Source organism: Ipomoea nil, unplaced genomic scaffold (genome assembly GCF_001879475.1).
Source record: "Ipomoea nil cultivar Tokyo-kokei standard unplaced genomic scaffold, Asagao_1.1 scaffold0761, whole genome shotgun sequence".
Classification (NCBI taxonomy): Eukaryota; Viridiplantae; Streptophyta; class Magnoliopsida; order Solanales; family Convolvulaceae; genus Ipomoea; species Ipomoea nil.
The window spans coordinates 963552-991535 of NW_017617189.1; the positions used below are offsets into that span (position 1 = coordinate 963552).

At 35.3% G+C, this 27984-nt stretch overlaps 3 protein-coding genes and 2 long non-coding RNA genes across 8 annotated transcripts; 3 read left to right on the top strand and 2 right to left on the bottom strand.

The window, feature by feature from the left end:
* The first annotated feature begins 245 nt into the window (after positions 1 to 245).
* On the top strand, positions 246 to 23696 carry LOC109176892. The gene is made up of 3 exons (XR_002053481.1): positions 246 to 376; positions 23437 to 23443; positions 23686 to 23696. It is a non-coding gene; the product is annotated as an uncharacterized LOC109176892 (long non-coding RNA).
* LOC109176889 (proline-, glutamic acid- and leucine-rich protein 1) lies at positions 5347 to 15575 on the top strand. Of its 4 annotated transcripts, none has more exons than XM_019326287.1 (14): positions 5347 to 5716; positions 6911 to 7027; positions 7863 to 7927; positions 8420 to 8525; positions 8702 to 8773; positions 9509 to 9568; positions 9655 to 9784; positions 9861 to 10054; positions 10182 to 10363; positions 10920 to 11047; positions 11476 to 11741; positions 11908 to 12187; positions 13123 to 13987; positions 15404 to 15575. In XM_019326287.1, exons 1-13 carry the CDS (start codon positions 5450 to 5452, stop codon positions 13965 to 13967), a joined length of 2712 nt encoding a protein of 903 aa, XP_019181832.1. In that variant the 5' UTR covers positions 5347 to 5449; the 3' UTR covers positions 13968 to 13987; positions 15404 to 15575. The 4 variants fall into 4 exon arrangements, with proteins under 4 accessions (XP_019181832.1, XP_019181833.1, XP_019181834.1 ...); XM_019326288.1 differs by having other exon boundaries at positions 15409 to 15575; XM_019326289.1 differs by lacking the exon at positions 15404 to 15575 and adding an exon at positions 14734 to 14755.
* LOC109176891 (diphosphomevalonate decarboxylase MVD2-like) lies at positions 18393 to 23215 on the top strand. Its single transcript, XM_019326291.1, has 10 exons — positions 18393 to 18825; positions 19513 to 19711; positions 20227 to 20290; positions 20740 to 20803; positions 20915 to 20995; positions 21333 to 21419; positions 21534 to 21691; positions 21859 to 21907; positions 22494 to 22618; positions 22783 to 23215. The coding sequence occupies exons 1-10, from the start codon at positions 18466 to 18468 to the stop codon at positions 23000 to 23002; spliced, it is 1407 nt and encodes a 468-aa protein (XP_019181836.1). The 5' UTR covers positions 18393 to 18465; the 3' UTR covers positions 23003 to 23215.
* LOC109176894 lies at positions 22915 to 23409 on the bottom strand. Its single transcript, XR_002053482.1, has 2 exons — positions 23217 to 23409; positions 22915 to 23095 (listed from the first exon to the last, which is right to left on the bottom strand). It is a non-coding gene; the product is annotated as an uncharacterized LOC109176894 (long non-coding RNA).
* Positions 23415 to 27961, bottom strand: LOC109176890 (pentatricopeptide repeat-containing protein At4g17616). Its single transcript, XM_019326290.1, has 2 exons — positions 27764 to 27961; positions 23415 to 26266 (listed from the first exon to the last, which is right to left on the bottom strand). The coding sequence occupies exon 2, from the start codon at positions 26183 to 26185 to the stop codon at positions 24029 to 24031; it is 2157 nt and encodes a 718-aa protein (XP_019181835.1). The 5' UTR covers positions 26186 to 26266; positions 27764 to 27961; the 3' UTR covers positions 23415 to 24028.
* Positions 27962 to 27984: the final 23 nt, after the last annotated feature.

The following is a 27984-nucleotide window of genomic DNA, read 5'->3' on the forward strand; positions in this document are numbered from 1 at the left end:
TATCAATACAATTGTCAAAAAAAAAAAAAAAAAAAAAAAAAAAGGCCGATTTTTTTCAACAGTTATAGTGGATAGAACCTCCGCGTGGAATAAGCATTCTTTACTCTTACTCAGTTTGCCTCCTCTAACATCTAATACTTCATATGTTCTAACTAATCTAACACTTATTGCTTTTTTGGTGTGCAAGGGACTGATTTGCTTGATAGAAACATAAGGAGACGACATTTTTCTTTCTACCGAGCTTTACTTCTATAGAGGTTTAGTTATTCGCAATAATCTGGGATTGAAGTCTACCTGATTCGACCTCTTTATATTAGAGGTTGAACTAAATCAGGAGTTTTATAGAACAACGAAGAGGCAAGCTTTGAAACAATGAGTCATTTTGAAAGGATGCCTTCTATTAGATTTCAATCACTTTTAATTTATAATTAAAGTATGCAATGCTTTGGTTTTTTAGATTTTTTTATTTATTGTGTTTCTCTGTGTTTTGTTAATCGTGAGTTGCAAACGCATTTAATTCACCGACTCATAGATGCATAGGTAATACCAACAGCTGAACAAAATATTTTTAAACATCATCAGTAGATACAACTTAGTGTGAACATCATTTATTATTGCGTCTATCACCCCTAAACTATAAAATGATGCAGTTTTTAGTAGGTGGGAATGAAAATCATGAAATTGTTGCTTTATTATAGAGTTAGATTAAATTAGATTAGATTAGTTAATATAGTCATTTATTTATTATTCCCTATTAGAGTATTAGTTAATATAGTCATTCATTAGCTGATGTATGTCAATTTTCTCTTTTTCTCGAAGCTTCTCACAATTTTCACTAGCAAATCACAGGTCTGCCATTTTTCACTATCAGAGAAGTTTTCTATTAACAGCAAAAAAGCAACAAAAGGAACTGGTATTACAGAATGAGATATCATTGATTAAGTTGGAATGAAAAAAGCAACAAAAAGAAATTGGGCATTACAGAACATGATATCACTAATTAAATTGGTACCAAGCTATAATTTTGACGGGTAAGTAATTATTTAATTGTTCAGTTTTTTTTTTTAAAGAATAAAGTCAAATGTGGAAAGGGGCTAAGGTTTGAATGCTCGGGCTAACGTTTGAGCTTGAGCTAAGGTTTGATGTTTGGGCTAAGGTTTAAGCTTGAGCTAAGGTTTGAAGAGCAGATGTTTGGGCTAAAGTTTGAGTAAGGAGTAAACTTGCGGGAGTGGATTTGCATTTATTGTTACATTAAATGTTTTGCAAATCTATATGCATTCGGGTTTGCTACAAATAGGCAACCCCTCTCCATTGTAAATTCGTTCCATCCATCCCATTAGCATAACAAAGAATCCTTAGAGAGAGATAGAGAGTTATATTTGTAATTTCTATTGTAATATCCTTTTGCCAATACATAAAATTCTTCTTCAAAATTGTCTTATTGTGTGTATGATTTATTCTAAATCTTACACTAGAAATATTCTCAATATTTCCTGTCCAAGTTGTTATTGTAATTTGGTGTTGTGAACCCATATCGATCCTCACCAAGTGGTATCAGATCCCCAAATTGGTTCATAGATATATCTTTTTGTATCGTTTATGTTAGAATAAATTATGGTAAAGTGGTTGTACATGTCTAGGAAAAACTCTAGTTAAGACTTGGTATTTAAGCAGTCCATCTATGACTCACCTCTCTTCTCCATATATATTTTCCTGGTGTACTGTTCACAAGGCCAGTAGTGTTCTATTATACGATATTATTTAGATATATTGTTCAGGATTTGAATCAAGAACACCATTTACAATGACGACAAAGTATGAGATTGAAAAGTTCAATGTGAACAATTTCTCGTTGTGGAAAATGAGAATGAAAGCAGTTCTCAGGAAAGATAACTGCATAGCAACAATTGGAGAAAGACCAGCTGACTTCACTAACGATGCCAAGTGGACAAAAATGGATAGCAACGCTATTGCCAATCTTCACTTAGCACTTGCTGACGAAGTTTTGTCAAGTGTAGTAGAGAAAAGTATGGCAAAAGATATATGGGATACTCTCATAAAGTTGTATGAGGCCAAATTACTGCACAATAAGATCTTCTTGAAGAGGAAGTTATACACTCTCAGGATGATAGAGACATCCTCAGTAACTAAGCACATCAACACCCTCAACATTCTATTTTCCCAACTCTCGGCATTGAGTTATAAAATATAAGTGAATGAACATGTTGAAATTTTACTCCAAAATCAAGGAGTAATAAGAATGCCAACAAGGAATTTCCCAAAATTTCCAGAAACTTTTGGAAAACTAGAAAGAAGAGTGTTTACTAAACTTTTTCTCATTTTCAAAGTAAGGAATAATTCTCAATTCTTTTAGGAAATTAGGAACACACTTAAAACTTGTTTTCTAATTTGAGAACACACGGATGAACAGTAACATTACAAGCATCGATTCCCACATCCAACTTTTATTGCATTTCTTCCTCAACATTAGTATCCTTCACTTCTTCTCCGTCTTGGCGTATCTTTATTGCCTTGCTAAAGGTCACATATGTTTTCTCTTCTTTGACGAAGAGGTTAGGAAAAAGTTAGAGTCGTTTGTCCTTTTTGGGGTAAGGAAATGGCGGCGCCCAGGAGGGAGGAGATCGACCAGAGAAGCTGCTTGGCATTCACTTTGCCCTCTTCGTATTGTGTAAATGCTCGTGGGAGGGGATCTAGGTTTGCGCATTCTCGCAGCGGTGCTCCTGGTGCTGATAGGGCCACTGTTGGGATTTTTGGTCCATCGGAAATGGCGGCACGCGGTGGCCAGGAATAGATCCAGATCAATCGGCTTTTGGTTTTGGCTTCTAAGGAGACTGCTAGGGCTGAGTTTGAGGTGGTTGCGTATAGGTGGAAAAAACATTTCAAGATTTGGGTCATTTTGTCGCTGGAAAAAGCATTTCAAGAACTGGGTCATTCTATCGCACAACAAACAATTTGGGCCACAACAAAAATATACTTATTAAATGAATTTATCATTTCTAAACTGCAAGTTGGCTACTTAGATCCACCAAGTCTTTTCATTATTATCTACCAACTTTGATGATACAAGTTTTCAATTTCAGTTTTCAAAAACAGAGAATAGAAAACAAAGAATAGAAAACTGAGAATAGAAAACAGAGAACGAAAGTAAACGACCCCCAAGTGTTTTCACTATGGCAAAAATGGGCACTACAAGAGTGAGTGTTGGCAGCTCAAGAAGGATGGGGGCAAAGGCAAAAATCCCGAGACATCAAATGCTCAGGGTTGTGTTGTGAGTACATCAGATGGAGGCAAAGTTTTATTTAGTGAAGCAACAACAATTGTTGAAGGCAGGAAAAGTTTAGCTGATGTCTAGATCATGGACTCAGGAGCAACATGGCATATGACCTCACAGAAAGAATGGTTTCATGAATATGAACATGCCTCTGGAGGATCAGTGTTCATAGGAGATGATCATGCCTTAGAGATTATTGCTAGTATTGGTACTATTAAACTAAAAATGTTTGATGGTACGGTTTGCACTATCCAAGAGGTACGACACGTGAAAGGTCTGAAGAAAAATCTATTGTCTCTAGGACAATTAGATAATCGTGAATATAAAATTCATAACCAAGATGGGATCATCAAAGTAACCAAGGGTGCGCTTGTTGTGATGAAAGCTGAAAAGATAGCAGCCAATCTGTACATGCTTAAAGGAGAAACACAACTACAAAAAGAAGCATATGTTGCATGTTGCATCAGACAATCTTATAGTGGAATCAACGATGAGGTCTAAAGATTCTTGTTGATCAACATCTTCTTCTAGGCCTAAAAAAGGTTTCATTACCTTTTTGTGAGCATTGTGTTACAAGTAAGCAACATAGATTGAAGTTTGAGAGCTCTGAAGCAAGAAGCAAAGCTATCTTGGAGCTAATCCACACCTATGTATGGCAAGTACCAGTTATATCCCTAGGAGGTGCAAAATATTTTGTATTTTTCATCGATGATTACTCCAAGAGATGTTGGGTGTATCCGATCAAGCGGAAGACGGATGTATTTGAAGTTTTCAAAATCTTCAAAGCGTGTGTGGAACTTGAATCCGATAAAAGGATTAAGTGTTTGAGGTCGGATAATGGAGGAGAATATACTAGTGATGAATTTGATAAATTCTGTCTACAAGAAGGTACCAAACGGCAGTTCACGGTGGCATATACTCCACAACAAAATGGAGTGGCAGAGCGGATGAACAGAACCTTATTGGAAAGAACAAGGGCAATGTTGAGGACTGCAAAATTGGCAAATCCATTTTAGGCTGAAGCAGTCAAAACCGCCTGTTATTTGATCAATCGGTCACCATCAACCGCAATTGATTTGAAAACGCCAATTGAAATGTGGACTGGTAAGCCATCTAGTTATTCTCACTTACATACATTCGGGAGTCCGGCATATGTGATATACAACACTCAAGAAACATAAAAACTTGATCCAAAATTAAGAAAATGTGTTTTCTTGGGGTATGCCGATGGAGTAAAGGGGTATCGCCTGTGAGCTCCCACTACCCACAAGGTTATCATCAATAGGGATGTTGTATATGTAAGACAAGGTACAAGGAAGTGAAAGCACTGGGAATGAAAAACTAGTAACAACTACAGTACAAGTTGAGGGAAGGAAGGAAGAAGAAATTCCAGTTTCCTCCGAAGCAACAATAGAGCATGATGAACAAGATCAAGCTGAGTCTTCAACTTCATAAGTTCGACGATCAACTCGGGAGATGAGACAACCAGCTTGGCACTCAAATTATTGAGTAAATGGTATTTATAGAGTAAATAAGATTTTTTTTTTTTTTTACAAGGCTAACAACATTTTCGGTCAGTGTAACAACCAAATTTTTGGTCATTGCACTGGCCGAGTGCCGACAGGCGACAGTAACCTCTAATGGAGGTCAGGCTAGTTGCAACATGCAACAACTAAATCACGCCGCAGGCCTTCAATGTGGCAGCTGGCCAAAATTAAATAAATGCTTTGTGGCAGCGGGTCCTGTGTTGGGTCCCATACTTTTTTTTTATAGGACCTGAACTGATCCTTTATATGTCGGTTCCGGTCCGAGCTAAGCCTGACCCATGTCCGGTGAAATTCAAGTCTACTTTTTCTGGACCAATTCAGAACTAGTTCGACCTTAAACTACTCGTACCCACCTCTAGTGAAGATAACCTTCTTCTTCTTCTTCTTATTATTATTATTATTATTATTATTATTATTATTAAAGGTGATACAAATATACAATGCAAACAAAACCTCAAGTGCTCATATGAATCGGGTTTTGGCAACGTGACCTGACCCATTTTCACAACGGAACAAAACCCCAGCTGAATTGAACACTTGCAGCCTTCTCAGGGTTTATCACTGTCTTAAACCCTAGTCTACCTCTTTACCCTTCTCTCCCTCGTCTACAATGGCGGCCTCTGATCACATCCAGGGCATGAACGATATCGCTCTGAAGCCTCAGCTGCTCCGCTCCTTATTGTCCGAGTATGTTCCCACCGAAAAGCATCCATTTCGGAGGCCTTCCGATCTCTCTTTCGTTGTCTCTGTCGTTAAAACTCATCGTCTGTTGTCGGAGTCTGCCGCACCCTCCGTCGATCAAAAGTTAATTGATAATTGGAAATCTGTCGTAGATGCCTGGTTCAAACGTTTTCTCAATCTTGCCTCAAGCAACATGGTAAAACGAAGCTTGTATTATACAAATACTGCACGAACACATTTCTTTTTCTTTGCATTGAACCCTTTTTGCTTGCATGGATCGTTAATGTGATAAATGATTGCACAAAAGTGCGGTTCTTTCATATTTATTCTTTGAAAGGGGTGGCTTCTAGTCAGTGGCGGAGCCAGAAAAAACATTGATTGGGGTGAAAATTGACTTGAAAACATTCTTGTTCTATCTCTCCAACTAGAACTATGATGATCTCTTGGAACACATCTTAAAATAAAAATTTCACTATGTTGGTAATCAAACGAAAGTCAAATGTTGCTCATTAGAAACAGAAAAAGTGAAAAGAACTTAGAAACAGAAAAAGCAGAATTTAAATGCACCAGGTAGTAGTTGTATACTAATTATTTTTAGAAATTGTTGTCTATGAAAAGTATTGAATTACCTACGATAGCATTTTTTTTCCCCCTTTTTTAAGGAAAAATTTTAAAGATAAATTTGCACAACCTTTTTAGAGAATTTGATTGCACTAGAGATCATATAAATCCATCATTACTTGGGGGTTGACCATCTTTAGGATTAAACTTACTTACCCTTTGGTAATCCACCAAAACCTGATTTTGGGTCTGTAAATTAGGCTTTGGCACTTGTAAACCAATACTTATCTCAATTGGTCAATTCCCTACCCAGGAAAGCTTCAGCAATCAAAGCAAGAAAAAAAATAAAAATTCAGTGGGGGCCACTGCCCCCCGTTGAGTTGAGAATGATTTGAAGCAAATACAAATGTAAACACAGATAGACTCCATTGGTTCTGATCCAAGCATGAATCCTGAAATTGTGGTGGAAAGAGTTTCTTTTAACTTTTAAGCAATGACCTCAGTCAATAGTAGGGAATTTAATGTACTATTTTTCAAACCAATGCTTGTACCCTGTGAAGGTTTTTTTGTTTTTTGTTTTTGTTTTGTTTTGTGTGTGTGTGTGTGTGTTTTTTTTTTTTTTAATATGAATTTCCATTTCTTATGATATATCAAATGGAAAATCAATATTTTATAATGCAATATTTTGGAATATATGTGTATGAGGTTTTCTTAATCTGAATTATGGCGCTCTTTGATCTATTTAATATGTTTATGTGGATATTGGAAGTTTCAAAATTGTGAGATTAATCTGAACCATTGTGTTCTTGGTTTTACAAATGCCTTGTAGCCAGATAAGTGCTGGGCTGGGATATGTTTGCTTGGGGTGACTTGTCAAGAATGTAGTTCTGAGCGTTTCTTAGCTTCATACTCTTCTTGGTTTATCAAGCTCTTATCATATATTCAGGTATCCAAGCTGATTTCAGTGAATTTCATTATTTATACTGTTGTGTTATACTGCTATTATTATTATTATTATTATTATTATTATTATTATATTATTATTATTATTATTATTATTATTATTATTATTATTATTATTATTATTATTATTATTATTGTTATTGTTACATGTTTTCTTATTTCTTTTTTTGTTGTTTATGCAATGTATCTTTATTGCTCTTACTGACATTATTGTTTTAAATATGTGAACTATATACTAACTATTATGATGTGTATTGACAATGGTTGAAATATTTGTACCTAACAGAGCTGCTGAACAGCCTGAACTTAAAAACTCTTTAGATAACCCTAGAGATCAATGGAAATATTTTTCACAAAAAAAAAAAACAAAAACAAAAAACAAAAAACAAAAAAAACCTACCATTTAGTAGTTGGAACTAAGCTTCAATTTTTGAAGTTCATTTTAATAAAATTGCTATATTATGGTTACTTACATGTCCTCACTTGTGGTCTCTATGATATAGAAGTAAATTATGAACTTATCATGCATTCAAGCCTGTTTCTCTTGGAAAATTGCTGAAAGTTTTTTTTTTTCTCCTTTTTATTTATCGGGTATTAGCTTAATTTTCTTTCAAAATATTATAACCCTACTGTAAAACTATTCACTGATCTGATGGTTGAGATAGTGATGGCTAACATTAATTTTGCTCTACTGGTATCCTGAACAATTTATTGCAATTGGTGATCAATATATTTTCCTAAAGAAATTGTTTAATAAAGAATTGTTGGCTACCACCTAAAATCTAACAGGGTTTACTTGTATATGTCATTTAAAGTAGTCCCCAGCAGATTCTCACTTTGTGAAGGCAGCTTCTTGTGCTTCAATATCAGATTTGTTTACAAGGTTTGTTTTCTTTGATCTCGACATTGAAAAACAAGTGTACATTGCCTTTCTCATTTTGCAACGTTTCAGAAGAAGCATACTGTTGCGTTACTTTAATCTAAAAAGGTTGTGATTTGGAATCCTTAAATGGAACCATGTAAGTAGTCACTTGATCTCCTTTCCCATTGCTTGCAATGATTTATTTAGGTCCTATTATTCTTAAATAGTTTTGCAAAGAGATAGTTCATATTTCATAAACCAGAAACTGTTTTAAAGTGGGATTTGTTTTTATAAATTACAGTATACTCGATTCAATCCCTTAATGTCAATGGTTTTGTAGTTTGAAAGTCTACGAATCTTAGTTTTGTTTTCACTGCCCTGTGTTGCGCATTATTAAGACTATTGTGATAACTCTGCCCAAGACCCCAAAACAGAATCCAGTTTCTTTTATGCAGCCTCTTTGTGTTGAATCATAACTAAATAACTAATAACATGGTGCATTTACTTGAATAGGTTGAGTGGGTTCACTAGTGCAAAGAAAGATGGGGTGTCGCAAGCTACAAAAGTTATTCAACCAGTGTTGAAGTTGCTAAATGAAGATACCTCAGATGTTGTTTGGGTTGGTGAAAAACCATCTTAAATTCTTCATTATAAGAATTCCTTCAGTACAGTATACGTCTTATAATGATTTAGCCTCATATTTGTTGTACATGTTTTAAATCTTTTATACCTCTAGTAACATGTTATATTATTCCAAGTTAATTTAAGATTCTAACTTTGAGGCAATATCTGCAGGAGGAAGCTATTTCTCTGTTATGCACAGTAATAAATGTCTTTCCTTCTTCTGTCCAAAGATGCTATGATGAAGTACGTTTGGTATCAATTTTGTTATAATTTTTCCTTTCGAACTTTTGACTTGCTATTTTCTAAACCTTTGTTAGTGTTTCAATTAATTTCTAAAACAGTGGCATACTTATGCATTGCATTACTTCTATGTAGAACCATCACAGTCTTATCCAGAATTTAAAAATAAAAAGATTAAATGATGTAAATCGTTACTCTCTTAATAAGCAGTCTAGTTTAGAGAATTGTATATTCTGTCAAATAGAAATTAACTCGGGAGAAGCATGTATCTTGACAAACCAAATTTTAATTGTCAAATTGCTGCTGTGATGGGTATGGCATGGGTGATCTACTATATCTGTGCATGATGTGTGTGGTAATATGGGAATACACTTCCAAGGACAAGTGGTTCTTAATCTATCTTTGTTCTTCCTATTTTTGGGTAGGAGTTTTTATTCTCTCCTTCCCCTTTTACCTAAACCTTTCTATGTATAGTGTGCTTCTTTCTTTGAGATTCACAATTTTGGGGCTTCCAGTGGGTGGGTATCCCATCAACACTCCCTCCTTAACTTCTTGGATAGATTCAAACTTTTATTTTGTTGTTTTTGTTGCTCTTGATGTAATTTATCTAGGTGTTACCCCCTTGGTGCTACATAATTCAAATCATTACTTATCAAAAAGATATTAGGCCTTGCAATGGAGCTGCATTTAGTTCCCTATCATTTTACATGATTTTCTGAGATAAAGTAATTATGGCAGGTTGAATCTGCTGTTGTTTCAAAATTCATGTCAGGGAAGTGCAGTCAAAGTATGTTGAGGGTAAGTGAATAACATTGTATCTTGGCATTGCCTTGTATTGTTATTTAGTTGCCAAAAGCAGACATTTATTTTGGGTTAGTTTTCAGAAGCTAGGTAATTGTCTGGCACTGCTTCCAAAGGCAAAAGGAGATGAGGACAGCTGGTTATTGATGATGCAGAAGATCTTGCTAACAATTAATAATCAACTAAATGATGTCTTTCAAGGTTTAGAGCCAGGTAATTACTGTATATAGCATGACATTGCAATTACTAACTGTAGGGTTTAACTTATCCCTTTTTCTTTTGTGTACAGAGACTAGGCATAATGAAGCCATGAGGTTGTTGCTTTCCCCAGGGAAAGATGCACCACCTCCACTAGGAGGTCAAGATACTTCAAGAAAAATCTTAGCAGAGACTACTAATAGACTTGAACATCAATTGATGTCCCGAATTTCTATATTGATGCTTTGTTGTTCTACCATGCTTACTAGTACTTACCCTGTTCAAGTAAGTTTACATTTACCTTCTATATCTGCTAAGAATGTTGGAACATTTGTTTTTACTTGGTAGCATGGGATTTAAAGTATACAGTTTATGTTCAGTGCATAAAATTGGGTACCTTTTTAACTGACAGGTTGCTGTACCTGTACATTCATTAGTAGACCTCACTAAGAGAGTTCTGATGGTAGATGGCTCAGCTTCTGGCTTATATTCTTTCATGACTACCATGAAACAAGAATTGGTTCTTTCGGAACTCCCTGTTCTGCATTTGGGCAGCTTGGAGCTCATCACTGCTATTGTGAAGGGACTCCACAGGTGAACTTTAATTTCACATTCGATGTTTTGTTTTTGGTGTGATTATAGCTCTCCTCTCAATTCACCCATAAACTAGGAACTTTCTTAGCAAGTCTGATTATTCTCTGTTATTGGGCATTCTCTCTAGTAGTTGTGCCATAAAAAGAATTGATGAATACTTTTCTTGGAAAATGAAGGAGTCCAGATATAGGAAATTTGTTGATGGTTTAATTTTGTTCATAGACTACTGATGTACGGGATGTAGACTTCTAGAATCAAGATATAGTCATGCCAATTATAAAGAGAATTCTATTAAATGTTTGGTGTTGTGGGAAGATCATAGATGTACTATAGAATGTAGTTCTTTCCGAAGCAAACAAGTTCTATACCTGGTGAAATTTTTTGGAGTTGCAACTTCCTTCTAAACAGTTATAAAACATGAAACAAATAATTGAGGAGGTACTCCAAATGTAGATTACAGTTAGCACACTGCAATCTACATTAACTATTCCTGTTGGTGCCCATCTATGTGGAGAGTATTTACACTTTATTAATCAATTTGTATTTTTGTTTGCAGCCAATTATTACCACATGCTGCAGGTATTATACGGCTGCTCACAGAGTATTTCCAAAGATGTGTTTTGCCAGAGATACGGATAAAGTTGTACTCAATAATGAAAGTCCTGTTATTGTCAATGGGGGTTGGTATGTATATTTGAGATGATGTGTTTGCTTTGCTGCTATTTTTAATCCTTTTCATGTATCTGCCTCAAAAATGTTAATGTAGCCAATGCTCACTTTCATATTAATGAATATTCCATCTTGTGATATGATGGGTAAACTTTTACCCAGAATGGCAACCTATGTATATGTATTTACACAGGCAATAACAATTTTCCCTTGCTTTATATCTTGCTTGACATTTGCCCAAAAAGTGGATTCCCAAAAAGAATGTTTAAAATAGTTGTATTGACTTAAGTTTGGAATGAAATTCTATACATATACATTTGCAGGGGTTTGAGAGTATTTATGAATGCCCCTGAAATGAACACTGTTGGAAATATATATTGAGCTGGGAGCCACTTTAATTGTGATTTTTATAGTTTGTGATGGCATTGTTTATTTGATGACAGGGATAGCAGTACACTTGGCAGAGGTAGTTATTGACAATGCTACTATGGATTTAAATGAGGGGGCTACATCTCCTGGTGATCATGCAAAGATCTCTGTGGAGGCACAGCCACTGACCAACCAGAGGAAAAGGAAGCATGCAAACGCTATGGGAGCTCATGAAGACCAGCCTGATGGGAATGTCACAGAAGTAAAAGTGCAACAGGACTCAACTCTGATATCTGTGAAGATTGCTGCACTAGAGGCATTGGAAGCTCTTCTAACTGTGGTATGTTACAATCACAATCTTTCTGGTTCCATCGTAGCATGCATTTAGATATAAAAATCTGGGATTCCTCTCACTCACACCACCTCTCACCAGCTCATTTACATGCGAAAGAAATTAAAAGTAAAATGATTCTGTTATAACAGTTTTTTTAGTTTTCACTCAATAGGGTGGTTCTTGGAGATCTGAAAGTTGGCGCGCAAATGTTGATAACCTTCTTTTGGCTGTTGCTAAAAGTGCTTGCCAAGTAGGATTTTCAGTAGAAGAGAAAAGTATATTTCTTTCTGGCACACCAACCGATAGCTGGGCAAATTTTCAACTTGCTGCTTTACATGCACTTTTGGCTTCTCTTGTTTCTCCTCGTCTTGTTCGGTTAGCGAATGCAGCCCAATGTCTCGTACCTGTTCGCCCTCCTCATCTAGCCCAAGGTCTTGAACTTTTTCGTAAAGGTAATGCTTTGGTTTTGCAGAAGTGATCCTAGTATCCTACAATCTTATGCTGGTGACTTGATATTACTTTACCAAAGTATACAAGATCTCATCTATAGATTAACTTAAAATATATTCAGTATCGTAAAGTTAACTACAAGTGACATGACTAAACTTTGCATCAATTTTGTCATAGATACGTTGTTTTTAGATATGACCTCTTGGATTTTTCATCCCTGCAATACTGTTATGATAAGATTCAATTATTGCCTTCTGCTTTAAAGGCAATCCTTTTCAAGCCTAAGAGATAGCCCTCAAGCATTGAATTCACTTCTGATTTTTGAACACTCTATATCCAAGCGTGTTCGATACTTGGTTGATGTACACACAACTAGTTAGTTCAGCACATTTCACAAGAGTCCTGAATTCCACCTTACCTTTAAGACATAATTGGAGCCATATCGAAGCACATATTCATGTCTGTGATAGTGTGATCTGTGTTTGATATGCTGAATAGATGGACTTACTGCAGTATGAACAGTATAAATGCATTTATTGAATTGAGTGTTAATGGACTAAATGCAAATCCTATTTCAAATTCCCGTGGAAATGGATAATTGCAGATGTAGAAAGTGATTTTACCTCATACTACAGTACGGCAGATTATACATAAAAGGATTAAAGGGGAGTAATTTCTCCAGGGTATCCTCACTGTTTACCTATTCTGGGTATTCTGGTTGGCAGAAAGGATTTTCCAACAAGAGGATTGAACCTAAAAGATTATCCGGGTAGAGTGAGTGGTTAGCAGAGCTCTGCTCAAGTGTAATTACGAAGTTAGCCTTTGCATTTAATTCAGTTATGTGTGTGTGTGTGTGTGTATTGCATGTCGTGCCTCTTACAAACTTGCTTCTCTTTTAGTCAACTGGTTGGTCTGAATCATTCTATGGTCACTACAGGAATGCAAGAAACAGGAACAAGACATTCTGAATTCTGTGCACATGCTCTTTTGACACTGGAAGTGCTCATACATCCAAGGGCTCTTCCATTGATTGATCACCAGTCTCCCATTGATTGTGATGGCCGAAACCAGAGGATTATGGATGGCAGGAAATTAGGTGGCCAGAGACAAACTGTTACTTTTGAGATAGGAACATCAAGAAATGGACCTGACGAGCAAGAGTCAGAAGGCGACGAGCTCCATGAAAATTGGACAAGGATTGAAAATGAAACAGAAGCTCCTTCATCTGACCTTGCTAAGGATAAAAGTAACTCGATAGAACCTTCAGATACCATGAATGATCTGTCATCAAAGAACCTTCCTTGTGATGATGCATCTGCTGAAAAGGTTTCTGAGGGAAGTCAATTCAGGGAACCAGCTGCTGCTTCTGCAGCGGAACACTTGGTAAACAGAGACAACACCACGCTTGACCAACAGCACTCTCAAGAAGCAAGTAAGCAGCCCGGGGAGAAATCTCCCGTTGAAGCAGGAACTTCTGCTCCTATTGCAGGTGCCGAAAACCATGCTAGATCTGGTGCTTTCGTTTCAGGAAGCAGCGCATCAGATCCCATGGAAAGTGACACAACACCTTTGGCTAAAAGCCATTCAGGACTGGAAAAAGCTGCGGCCAATGACATGTTGGAAGGCAAAGACGATGGATTCTATTCAGCACTGAATAAAGTATCTTCTTCTGTATCAAATTCAGACAGCAGTGGTAAGGAGCCTATGCAAGAGTCAGATGATGATGACTCGGAATCCATTCCTGATATTGTTGATGTTGAACCTGATGAGGATAGCGAATAGGAAGTATCAACTTGAGAACGGTAAGTAAAGAATTTTTGGATCGCCAATTTTCTTTTAAAAATTATTTTGTTATAAAATTATAATTGCTAGTTATGCTTTGCTCGAGTATGTACCAATTTTCCCCTGAAGATCTTAGACTTCCTATCAGAAAGCAACTTAAATTTTGTATAATTTCACTCACTAGTACTTTGAGTTTTCTTTTTTCTGCTTTTTATTGTCCACATCATTTTGAATTGAGAATAGCAGATCTCCCAGTACAAATATGGGTGAAAATTACTGTACTATATGCATGGTTGAAAAAATCACTAGGCGCCCTCCGTGTATTTTTTATTTTTAAAAAATTTGTTTGAAATTTTTAATTTTTTAAGACAAATAATTATAAATTATTTAATACTTTTATAGTTAATACTAAAATATTAAATATTAACTTAAAAAACATCTGGAGTTTAAACAATTTAGGGTTATTTCGTTTAAAATCATGTTTTGAGTGAAATAATTAAAAAAAAAAAAACAATAGCTAATCGACAAACTAAGTGACCTAGTTGGTGCCTAGGAGACTGTCTAGACCATTGATTGTGGTTATACGCTAGGCGGTCGGTCGGCGTCTATGACATTATACTAACCAACCCTCCTTTTGCATTAGAAAGTAATTGCAGATCTATTAGCTGCCAATGTTGAGACTCTGCACACCTTTTTCATCTGCCTAATATTTGATTATTTGATGCTTAATATATAATTAATGAATAATGCTTTCTTTCATCCACAGTTTGGACAGCTGAATTTGACTTTTGCCATGTGGTCAACCACAAAAACTGTTTAACTAAGTTCAAAACTCAGTTGCAATGTGCTCTTTTAACCCGAAAATGATATATGAGCTCTTAGGGAGTAAAAGTTTAACTTAAAATTGTGGCATTTATAATATTAAGATTAAGATAGAATCCACTATTACCTATAATTTAAGATTAAATAATTATTTAAGTTGTATACTCTTAAATAAATCTATTTTATAATTTATTATGCCAAATCCTATCAGTATTACCGGTCTTATATAGAAAAAAACTATTTATATTTTCATTCATTGATTATCCAAGTATAAAGATTAACCACATTTTTATCTTTTTTTTTTTTTTTTTTACTTGTATCAAGCATCACATTATGAGTGAATGTGAAAATATATAACGTAACACTGTATTTTTGTAATACTTAATCTTCTTACATGAAAGGTTGTGTATAATATCGTTATTTGTTATCTTAGATGATTAGTCGAAAAAATCTGAGTAGACAAAAAAAAAAAAAAAAAAAAACTGTTTGTTAATTCTAGTAAAATAATACGGACTATTCAATAAATTACTCACCAAAAGAAGATTTTTTTTTACTCCCCAAAAGAAGTTTTTTTTTTTTTTTTTTTTTTTTTTTTTTTTATTCTGTTTTAAAAAAAAAGGGTGAATGGAGAAATTCATAGTGAGAGTGCACTGCCATTGGCAGGAATTGTTTGACCTGAAAGTGAAAGTATGCTTCATTTTGGCACAGAGCTGATAATTGAGTGGGATAGAATTCCACCTATTTGGGTTGGTGAACAAATGGCATCAGTCCAAAATTGAGTACTACTATTCTTAAATTATTTAATTTATTTCATATTTAATATTGTGTAATTCTTGTTTTAAATAGATGCTTTCAAGATTCACAAATTATATTCTTTATTATGTCTTGTATGTCCCTACTCTAGTGGTGCTTTTGGAATTTAGAATAGAGTAATGCTACTTTGAGGGGGGAAAATATTAACCACACGGATTTGACTAAGAAAATCATGCTCTACTCAATCTATCACCCCTTTCGAGTTAAATGAATGAATACAATTTTATTTGAATGACTTTTTATCTTTTGACCAATTTATTAATAGACAATTATTATGAATAATTTTTGGATAACATTAAAGATGAAATCATTTTATTTCGGAATTATAATATGATATACGATTATAATTACATACTTACATCTATTTTCTTTTATTGAATGATAATTTTATATCAATTTTAAAATTTTGTGTAATTTTATCAAAATTTACAAATCAATTTACAAAAACTAATTTGATCGATCAAATACGTTATTGCCTCCTCATGGTATCACTGTTTTTCCCCATCAGTCTACTAATAAGCTAGTTAGAAGGGGTTTTTATTAAAATAGGAACATTTGATGTGATTTGAACAAAAATAAAATTAAAAATTTTAGTTTTGGACTAAAATGAAAAAAAAAAAAAAATCAAAATGTGTTTGAGTCAATTGGTATATATATATATATATATATATATATATATATATATATATATATATATATATATTATGTGTTTGGCACAATTTTAATGAAAAAAAAAAAAAAAAAAAAGAGAGTAAATTTTTTGTCAAAACACATCCCAAATGTGTTTACCAGAAAATGCACTTACAAAAAATTCGTTAAAATTGTGTCAAACGCATATGACATGTATTTCTTTCACTAGTTAATTCAAAGGCATTTTGGAAATAAGTTTTTCCCCATTTTAGTAGAAAAAGAAATTCAAAATATTCTTTTTTTTTTTGTTTTTTGTTTTTTTTTTTTTTTTGTTTTTGTTTTTGTTTTTTTTTTTTTTTTTTTTTTTTTTGGAATAAGGGTCAAATAGGCCATCGAACTGCACACGATAAAACAATTAGGCCATTGAACTTAAAAAATCAACAATTAGGTCCCTAAACTAATCAATTTCAAACAATTCTTCCAATTTGAAGGTTTCCAACAAGTCATCTCCCAAATTAATTATTTTTTTAAAATATAAATTTTAAAAATTAATTATTTTTAAATTAAATATAAAAAAAAAAAACTGGAATCCAGCCGGAGACTGTCTCCGGCTGGAACCAGTTTTTTTTTTTTTTTTTTTTTTTAATTTAAATAATTAATTTTTAAAATTTAAATTTTAAAAAATAATTAATTTGGAAGGATGACCTGTTGGAAACCTTCTAATTAAAAGAATTGTTTGAAATTGATTAGTTTAGGGACCCAATTGTTGGTTTTTTAAGTTCAGTGGCCTAATTGTTTTATTGTGTGCAGTTCGATGGCCTATTTGACCCTTATTCCTTTTTTTTTTTGTTTCGGGTGACAATGGAAACCTGCAGTCCACTACCTAAGAGTATGCACTGGGTAAGCTCCGTTCATGTGTAACATCCCACAAATCACACAAAAAAAGGTAAATCTCACTAAAAAAAAAAATAATATACAATGAATTTGACCGAAAATGTGTTAGCAAGACTCGAACTCATTATATTCTAAACCATATCAAATGTTTTCATTTTAGTAATAAAAAATAAAAAATAAAAACAAAACAATCTCAAGTTTGAAAGATCATATTGAGTTAGATTTTTCTGAATCATATAGTATAATTAGATAAAATTGCACAAATTTTCAAATTTGGTATGGTGTATAAAATTATGAAATTTAAAAAGTCAAAATATAGTTGTCAAGTTTTCATGAGACAACCTCACAAAAATTTGCAATTCTTTCACTAATAAAACTAATATGAGAAGTTTATACGAATTAAACAATGAATAATTTGTACGAATTAAAATATAAATTACAATGAAGATCCGTTGTGCTTAGATAGGGGTATTAAAGAACAGAACTTTCGGCAAACTACTCGTGTTCGTGTTTGGTAAGCGTGTTCGTTTGTTAAGGTAAACAAACCATTAACAAACAAAAATTAGACCTCGGTTAATAAACAAACAGAGCTTGAACAGTTGTATGCTCGTTTGCTAAGAGATCGTGAACAAGCTCGTTTGTGTTTGTTTAAAAATGTTCACAATGTTCGTGAACAAGCTCGTTTGTGTTCGTTTAATAATGTTCGCGAACATGAACATATATTATTTATTGTTCACGAACGAATTGTAATCATGAACATGTGCAGGTGTTTGGTTATTAAAGGTTCACGAACGTGCTCATAAACGTAAACCAACATGTTCGTGAACGTGTTTGTGAACATGTTCGTTTACGTTAACGAACATAGAACGTGTTCGCAAACGTTAACAAACAATAATAAACGTTTAACAAACGAACACGAACAAGATTTTCAAAAACCTTGACAAACAAATACGAACACGAATACTCCAAAATTCTTAACAAATGAACAAAAATAACCTTTGTTCGTTTATGTTCGGTTCGTTAACAGCCCTATGCTTAGAGTCTACATGCAAGAGTAAAAAAAAAGGTTAAAAACTTGAGGATTGATGGAACCACTGGCAATTTACCTCCTCACATCTCTTGGGTAAAGATTCTTGAGAGTTTAGAATTAATCTAATTTATCAGAAAAAAATAAAAATTTACTATTTAAATAGAAACGGCGACGTATCAATGTAACGAACTACTCCAGGCAGGACTGGAGTGGACCCCACACCAGAAAATCAAACTACCAAACTCTGTCGTTCAACAATGGAGTCCCAGCAATGGCGGCAGCCACCCATCTGCTCTATATTATACTTATATGAGCACACCTTATTCTCGTATATATATACACACACACACATCTCGCTGTAAGATCCAACATCGCAAATCCTTTCTGTTCTCTCTCTCTCTATCTCTATTCCTCGCTTTCTCTGCCTGTATCCATCCTCTTCGGAAATCGGAATCAATGGCGGAGGAGAAGAAATGGGTGTTGATGGTGACAGCCCAGACGCCGACGAACATAGCCGTGATTAAGTACTGGGGGAAGAGGGACGAGACCCTAATCCTCCCCATCAACGACAGCATTAGCGTCACTCTCGACCCCGCCCACCTCTGCACCACCACCACCGTCGCCGTCAGCCCTGCCTTCCAACAAGATCGCATGTGGCTCAACGGAAAGGTACCAAATTTATACTTCTCAAAGTTTTTTTTTTTTTTTTTTTTTTGGGAAATCTTAAATTTTTAGTACCCCGGACTTGCTTGTATTTTGAAATTACAGTTCTTATTCCCTATTTTCCCTACTTGCCCACAAAGGCGAAATTTCCTCGGCCCCAAGTCCTCACATCCCGGCTCACAAGGAGTCCACCACATTAGGTGTAACTCCACCACATCGGGTGTAACTTTCACACTGTGGCTATGACTAATGTCTGTGCCCACAAGGAGTTCACCCTACCCTACACTAGTGCCCACAAAGAGTCCACCATACATTAGTGCCTGCCCACAAAGAGTCCAACCATACTGGGTGTAACTTCTATATTGCGACTGTCAGGGCTTGATGCCTTGATCATGTGTCCTTGTCCGTAATCTACCACTTAAGAACCAACTGAGCCGCCCATGCGGGCCCCTATTTTCCCTACTCTTTGTGAGTAAGTGTGGTTTACTCAAGTGGAAGCTCTAAGTTCAACCACTCAAGTCTTGATGAAATGGGGGCATGTGTGTGGTGGGATTTGGTCTATTACTCTAGCCATGGACTGGAGACTTGATCATTTATTCCCATTTGGGTTATTGAAACCATGGAGTTGTGGGTTGAAAGAAACTTTCAAAACACAACTTATAATTGTAATGCTGGTTTTCTTGTATTGTTCAGGAAATACCACTCTCTGGAGGCAGATATCAGAATTGTCTAAGGGAAATTAGATCTCGTGCTTGTGATGTTGAAGATGAGAAGAAGGGTATCAAGATCTCGAAAAAGGATTGGGAGAACCTGCATCTGCATATTGCTTCCTATAATAATTTCCCTACTGCTGCGGGCTTGGCTTCTTCTGCTGCTGGTTTTGCCTGCCTCGGTATTGTGCCATTGTCTCTTCGTTTTACACCTTGCTATAACTTCGGCTATATGAAATCTATAATCATGGCAGAGTATTTCTCGTTATTCTAATAAAATGGAGGATCTTCAAATAGTTACTAATATAATAAACACAAGAACCACAAATGAAACTTGTAAAAGAATTACTGTATAATTTAGGAATTAATGAGTTAAATTTACTGGTAATTAAAACAGGAAATAATGGCATTGACTTTTTGTTAACATCTTGTGTGTGGCAAATTTATTCACAAAGTTCCTGAGGTGAACATATACAATGCATGCTATGTTGGAAGATGATGGTGTTTACATAGCTAGTTCTAAAACTTTCACCTTTCATGTCATTATCTTGAATCAATGCCAATAAAGATGATGATTTTCTTCATGGCAATATTGAAAATGGGGTTTTTCATCTTAACCTGGGATTTTACTACCTGTTCTGGTATCTTTGTCGTATGACTCTAAGTTGAGTACATTAAATTTTGCCTCCTAATGCAGTTTTTGCCCTTGGAAAGCTAATGAATGTGAAAGAAGATAATAGTCAACTTTCTGCTATAGCAAGGTAATTTTTCTTTTTGCTGTGTGTGTGTGGTGTTTTTAATTTTTATTTTGACAGTAATGATCAGATCAGAGAATTCATTTACTGGATTTCTGTTTCCAGACTTTAAATTTTTGCTTAACAGAGCTAATTTCGATTGTTTTTTCCATGATGATATTTCATACTCTCTCTGTCTCATTTTACCTGTCATGTTTACTATTCATTGGTCAAACCAACTCTTTCTATTTTTACTTTTTTTTTAGTATTTTTTAATTTGATATTTTTTGTGTTAATAGTATTTTGATATAGTTTTTAAATATATAATAAAATTTAAATATTTAATATTATAAAAAATTGAATTAGCCTAGTTAACCGAACCAAACACATAAAATGGGACGGAGGTAGTATTAACTATTAACTATGCTTGGGAAGCAAGCAAGATGACAACTTTATTTATCCATAATCATATGCAGGCAAGGTTCAGGAAGTGCTTGCAGAAGTCTATTTGGAGGATTTGTTAAGTGGAACATGGGAAAAGTAGGTTTGGGTTTGGTTTCTAAATTTGAAGTATGTAGCATCTTTCAAGAAAGGTTTCCATTGATCTATCTACTCATTATTAAAATACATAACCCTTATTAATGCATGAAGGATGAAAATGGAAGTGATAGTCTTGCTGTTCAACTCGTGGATGAGAAGCACTGGGATGAGTTGGTTATTATCATTGCAGTGGTATGTTACTATTTTTCTTAGAATTGGCTATTGTTTGATTTATTATTGTATTAGACTATAAAAGAAACCGAAAAAAAGGTTCTTAGGGTCAAAGAAAATAGACCCTTCTGCTTTATGTTCTCAAATTCTCCAGCTTTCCAAAAAACTAAAGAAATTCTCCGGTTAGTAAACGGGTCAACGATGTTACAATGAGGCAAGCTTACCTCATGTACTAACTACTAACTACTAAGTAATCAATTTGGGATTTAAGATCTTGTTTACTTTTTTTTTTTTTTTTTTTTTTTTTTTTTTTTTTTTTTTTCTGCCAATGATACCATCCCTTGTTTGAGTGTTTCAGGTAAGTTCAAGGCAGAAGGAGACAAGTAGCACTAGTGGAATGCGTGAGACTGTTGAAACCAGTCCACTTATACAGCACAGAGCAAAGGTATTCACTTCCACTCTCATTTATTTTGGGTCATAGTTCCTTAAAACTGATCATCACCCTTTCTAATTGCGGGTTGAATGCTGAAGTTCTCACTTTTTTGATGAGTTCTTATAGGAGGTAGTTCCAAAACGCGTCATTCAAATGGAAGAAGCGATTAAAAACCGTGATTTTCCAACTTTTGCTCACCTAAGTTGTGCAGACAGCAACCAGTTTCATGCAGTCTGCCTGGACACTTCTCCTCCTATATTCTACATGAATGATACATCTCATAGGCAAGTTTTATCTTCCCCCCTTGTCTTTTTCTTCTTTCTTTCTTTCTTACTTTAGGTATTACATTTGATGATCATTCCCAGGTAGAATTTCATACTTTTTAAGCTTAAAATCACCTTAAACAAAAAAGGCGTGGATTTAAAACTAGAAGATATGTCTCACCTTTCAGGATAATTAGCTGCGTCGAGAAATGGAATCGGTCAGAAGGAACTCCACAGGTCTGTCCTTTCCTTTCCATTTCAGACCATCTGCTTGACTCACTGTCTAATTGGCATCTCAAATAGTTTAGATAAAACTTTCTAGAGATGTACAGTTTGTTAATATTACAGTTTATTCTGAAAACATTAACATATAACAACTATAAATTGTAGTTCTGTATAGGCTTCGCCCTCTCTTATCCGTATATTGAGCAAGGCTTCAAGAAACTAATCAGATGCGACTAGCTAGTCAAAGATTGTCCTTGGTATTCTCTTAGAAAGAATGTGTCAAATGCTTGTTGATTCATGCAAGGAACTGGATGTTGGACTTTCTCTAAGTTTCTCTTCACAGTTCATACAAATTCTTTTAAGTTGCCTGATGCGAATATGTGATACTATACCAAACTTTAATGAGCCATGGAGCACAATTATTATACCCTTGTTTGTTATGGTTGATGGTTTTGTTTATCGCCTTCTATTCTCTGCAATTAGCTTTTTTCAACATTGTGTTAATGCACATTTAAAAGCTCTACTTATCAGAAACATAATGGCCTGATTGACTACAAAGCTAATAATAATGGTTTTTATTTTTTAATGAATATTGCAGGTTGCTTACACTTTTGATGCCGGGCCAAATGCTGTTATGATTGCTCGCAATAGAAAGGCTGCCACTCTCCTTCTTCAAAGGCTGCTGTTTCACTTCCCTCCAAACTCAGACACTGATCTAAGCAGGTATTCATTCTATCCTGTTGAACATCAGACACCTGTTAATTTTAGTGGTGAAACACATGAATCAGGCAGGGTATAGGCTGAAATGAGCTTGAAGCAGCTTACATTTACTCATATGTACATTATTTATTGATAGATGCATTCTTGCTGTCTGGTTTTTTCTCCAGCTATGTCATAGGCGATAACTCAATACTAGATGATGCTGGCATTAAGGATTTGAAGGACATAGAAGCACTGCCTCCACCTCCCGAAGTTAAGGATAATGTTCCTGCTAAGAACAAGGGTGATGTTAGTTACTTCATCTGCACAAGACCAGGAAGAGGTCCAGTTTTGATTACCGACGAGAATCAAGCTCTCCTCAACCCTGAAACAGGGTTGCCCAAGTAAAGCACAGAGTTTCTGTTCTTTTATCATAAGCGCATTCAATCTTGTCAAAGCTTCAGAAATTGAAACTTGATGCTGCTTTTACCTCTTCTTCGCCTGCAGTTTACAATTCCTTTCATTCAGTACACTACATATAGAAAATAGCTTGTACTCCTTGAGAAACATGTTACTTTTAGAATTTAAAGAAAATTTGCACTGGCAATTTCCTAGTGATTACATAAGATGTTCAAGGTGCTGCTCTTATATTGCTTGAAACTCTGTGCATACACAAATCACATGAAATATCCTACAGTCAACATGACCCATGGTGAGATGACAAAATTGACTATACAACCAAAGAGAAATGCGATCTCTACACTTTCAGGTCATGCGTTACTGTATTCTCCAAAAACAAGCAGATACTAAACATATTTCACCAGGCTTGCAACAAGTAATAGAGCATAGGTATTCTCCTTTGCAAAAGCTGTTTCAGAACCACCAGAGATGGAGGAGAGAATTTGTATTGCAACAGAATTAAAGCATATAACATTACATGCAGAAGCCTGCAGAACATAAGTTCTCTGTACAAACTTTCCTGAAAGTTAGCCATTTGTACCCATAACTATTATGAGCAGATATTAAACTAAAGTGAACTGAGGTGAGAAATAACTCAATAAGGGAGAGAAATCAATTGGGATTTAATTGAGATTATGTTATTAGTCATTAAGTGAGATTTGCTTTGATACTACATTTCCTATAATAAATTATTAATTGCTCTGAATCCCACTCTTCCTTGAATTTCCCCGAGACATCAGGCAAATTCTTTCCCTTTAAGCTTTGGTTTCCTGATCTTTGAGGAGATGTGAGGTGAAGCAGATAAGGAAGAAGAGGTGGTCAAAGAAATCACAAATTGCAGATTCCAGAACCCCAACATTATGATACTAGCAATCACTTAAAACCACCTTTGGCTTGCCAGACTATGTAGTGTGGTAAGTGGTAACCAGTAACTAGAAACTCTCAGGTTGTTACAACTTAATGTATTTCAAACAATCAAACCATGCCAGCCCACTTCTTAAATTCCTCAACATATTCAATCCTCTTTTTTTGCACCTCATTTTTAGCATCAAATACTTTCATGTGTCGATAAATGTCCTTGTGAAGCTTCAGGAATTCATATTTGTATATCCACTTGTCCAGGTACATACTGCTTTCCTTCATAAGACCAATGATATCCATCACCCTCTCAAAATAACCACCTCGAAGAAAATTCAACAATAGTAATTCATATAAATCACTGTCTCTCAACTCAATACCATTTTCTATGTTCCTCTTAATATCCCCCCATAAGATTGTAATTTCACGATACATTCCCATGGAAGAATAGCCATGAACTAGATTGATAAATGTTGAGACAGTTGGTTGGATCTTCATCTTTTGCATTTTTCTGTAGGCCCTTTTAGCATCTCCTATCATTTGGGCCTTCATGAAGAAGTAGATAGAAGAATTAAACTTATAGACCACAGAAGGAGCCTCTTTTTCGTCTTCTCTCATTTCCCGAGCAATAAAGTCAGCCAAATCTGATTTTCCAGTAGAAGTTAGTTTTTTCAAATCATATGTTCCTTCATTTTCTATCTTGCTCATAGATGCTGAAACCATCTGCTCAGCAGCATTTGAGAGACCACCAGCTTTCCCCATTTGTTTTAGTACTACATCTGCTTCTCTAAACATCTTTAGGTTGTGATACGCTGCAAAAAGAGACATGTATGAACTACTGGATAGTCGATTTCCTTCCATCTCCAAGTCATCCAGAATATCATGGGCAGTTTCAAGCCATCCAAGACAAATACAAGCATCAATCACATCATGGAGAATGTTGCTAGAACATGGTGAAGCCTTCTGGATTCTACTTAGAAGCTTTGACAACTCACTAATTCTCCCACATCTCTTGTAGTGTAGCATCAGCTTGGCCAGTGCTTTCGTGCTAAGAACAAGTCTCCCATCTTTACATGTGATGAACCTGTGATTGCATCCCAGATTAACAATGGTATCTTGCTTTAGTAAATCTGGCAAAACACGTAGTGAAAACCCCATCCTAAGATGGTGAGATCCTAGTGGGATGAGGCAGGGTTTCACTGGTTCCATCCTGTCATCCGATATTTGGACAGATACTAAAGGTCTATACATATCCAATAAAAGTTCAAAAGCAGCATCAATATCATCAAATTTGAAATGCAAGCTCAACAGACTTTCATAAAACTGTTGATAGTGACACATCAGCTTATAGGTTGACACCTGATCTATATGCTCCTTAAATTTGTTTAGTTCATCTCGCATACCATTCTTCTCATAAATAAGGGAGATAATCACAATAGTTTGCACATCAGCTATGACTCCAACTTGCGCCATCAGCTCAATAATGCTCTGGCCTTTAAAAGATGACCCAAACCTTGCACAAGCATCAAGAACAAGATTAAAAATCACGGTATCAGGTTTTGTGCACTTCATGCAAGCAGACTTGTTTGTGCTGAATTGTTGAAACATATCACAAATCTCAACCAAAACATTTGACGCCAGGACCGTTCCAGTCTTTGTTTTCACTAAATGAAGAAATATCATCTCCAAAATATTAGATGGTGGTAACCTCCTTTTCAGAAGCATCTGTCTAAGAACAGCAGATGCCCGGATAGGCATTTGAGCTCTTGCTAAGGACAGGGAGAGCTTAGTCATTAAGTCTGGCAGAAGTAACCCAAATTTATCCTTTTGAATACAAATGACTAAATCACTTGCCTTTCGAAGCCATTTGGAATTAGATGAATAGGACAGTTCAGTTACCAATCTACTCAGAAGAGAGTGATCGGGAAAACCATAGAGGCGCTTGAAATCTTTGTAAGTATCCCAAGCCTCATCCAGTTTGTGATGCATCAAAGCGATTTCAAGCCTTCTCAGTAAAACAGCACGGGAGGATCCTTCCCAACATAACCTCTCCGGTTTTATATTAGCAGATAAAGGCTTAGAACACCAATTTTCACTGCGCTTATCACATTCATATGAGAAGGATAACTTACTCGTCATGTATTTAAGAGCATAACTTCTGTTTGAACTCAGTTTCAAAGCAATATTATTGGTACTTGAAGCGACACCAAATACTGAAGAGTAATATCTTATCAGAATATAGTGTGATATAGCTTTTCTTAATGTGAGTGCCATTCAAGAAAACCATTTAAAGACACTGTGCAGCAGTATTGCAAAAGCTAAACTCTCTTGCCAGCAGCATTTTGGTGCTTGAACCTACCCAGATAATCAACAAATAGCAGTAGATGAAAACTGATTAGTTCTAAGAACCTTAAAATGGAGTGAATTATAATCAATCGTTGGCAATTATAAGATCTTGGAAATTGAAAATATAATATCATAGGATACCATTGTTTGTAGAAAATTAAGATTATTTCCATGTAGGGATAGAAATAGGCTAGGCCGAGCGGGGCTTTAAAAAATTAGGCATGAGCCTATATGAAGACTTTTTTTTTTTTAGGCTCAAGCCTGAGCCTACAATTGCCTAACCTGGTCTGAAGCCTTTTTAAAAGCCTATTTGATATGTAGGGCATTAAAAAGGCTTCAAAGTAGTCCTAATTAGGCTTTGAGCCTATTTAAGACCTTATAGGCTTTAAGCCTTTTTAAGGCTTATGTATTTGTACAAAAAAATTAAAAATAAACCTAATACAATAATACAAAACTAATATATAACCACAAATTCAATGCACGGTCTAGAAATGACATAACAATCAATCAATAACCACAAAGCACAAGTTTATAATACCAAAACACACACACACACACAAATATCACAATTTAGCTCAAAGTATACCTAATTTGGTAATAATAAACCTATGATTACAATAAAATATACAAAAAATTAACTAAAAAGTATTTCACATCTCACACGTGAGACAATCTCATACAGTACTTATTCTACAAATACAAGTGGGTAGCTGCTGGGTGGATCTCATCTTATAACAAGTTATAGAAATGGAAGAGAGATAGACGGGCTTTACCGAAGTAGGTAGAAATCATTATTTGGTTGCATTCATATCATATTGCTATATCTCAATCTGATGCTACTTGAAGTTTCATCAAATTCCAGGAATCCATCCCTAGTGGATGGAAAGAAATGAACTTCCTCATCTCTGTTTCTGTGTATTTCAAATACACAAAGTATCATCTGTCGGGGATGGAAATGAGCATACACCTCCAATACTTCTCCAACCATTGTTGCCACCTCAAATTCAATTTTTTCATATAATTTAGACTAAATATATTTTGGTTCCTTTACGATCCAAGCCACCAGTTGTTTTGCTTCTCACACTAACACCAATTCCATCGAAGTAATTATGTTCAAAACCACTGTTAATGATTTTAAAGGATGTATGCCTCAAAAAGTTTTGGAATATAGCAATGTACTAAATTTTCAAGGACTTGAAGCGAAATCTGGACAGTATTATCTTCAGAATGTGCCTATGTCAAGTTTAAACTAATAACAGCCGCAGGCAACAGCTTCAGCCGCAACCGCAGAACTGCAGAAGCGACCAGCCGCAGCGTCGCGACCTGCTGCGGTGCTGCCTGGCGCCTGCTACAGTGCTACTGCCAACTGCATCAGTATATTATATATCACATGTTCACAACTCAACTACGAGATTGCCAGTCTACTACGAGCTTACGATTCCCACGAAGGTACAAACGAATAGGAGATACCGAGATAGCCAGATAGTTCATGGGTGAAAGACATACCTGTCAGTGCCGGAGTCGGTCGCCGCCCCAGTCTGGACTCTGGAGTCGAAGATCCGCAGACGATGTCGTCCTCGTCGCCGTGAATCAGCGATTTTAATTTTGAGAATTAGGAATTAGAATGGGGCTAAGATTTACTAATAGATAAATATACTTAGGGTTATTTTGTAAATATATAAAAGTATATTAGGTAAAACTGTAATATATAACTAATATTTGTATCC

Excerpts from the sequence above, each read along its gene's own strand:
- LOC109176889 (XM_019326287.1), top strand. The coding sequence starts at position 5,450 with ATGGCGGCCTCTGATCACATCCAGGGCATGAACGATATCGCTCTGAAG. Across the intron at positions 8,774-9,508 it reads TCCAAAGATGCTATGATGAA|GTTGAATCTGCTGTTGTTTC; the intron begins GTACGTTTGGTA and ends TAATTATGGCAG. Across the intron at positions 11,048-11,475 it reads GTTATTGTCAATGGGGGTTG|GGATAGCAGTACACTTGGCA; the intron begins GTATGTATATTT and ends ATTTGATGACAG.
- LOC109176891 (XM_019326291.1), top strand. The coding sequence starts at position 18,466 with ATGAGCACACCTTATTCTCGTATATATATACACACACACACATCTCGC. Across the intron at positions 20,996-21,332 it reads TGGTTATTATCATTGCAGTG|GTAAGTTCAAGGCAGAAGGA; the intron begins GTATGTTACTAT and ends TGAGTGTTTCAG. Across the intron at positions 21,908-22,493 it reads GGTCAGAAGGAACTCCACAG|GTTGCTTACACTTTTGATGC; the intron begins GTCTGTCCTTTC and ends TGAATATTGCAG.
- LOC109176890 (XM_019326290.1), bottom strand. The coding sequence starts at position 26,185 with ATGGCACTCACATTAAGAAAAGCTATATCACACTATATTCTGATAAGA.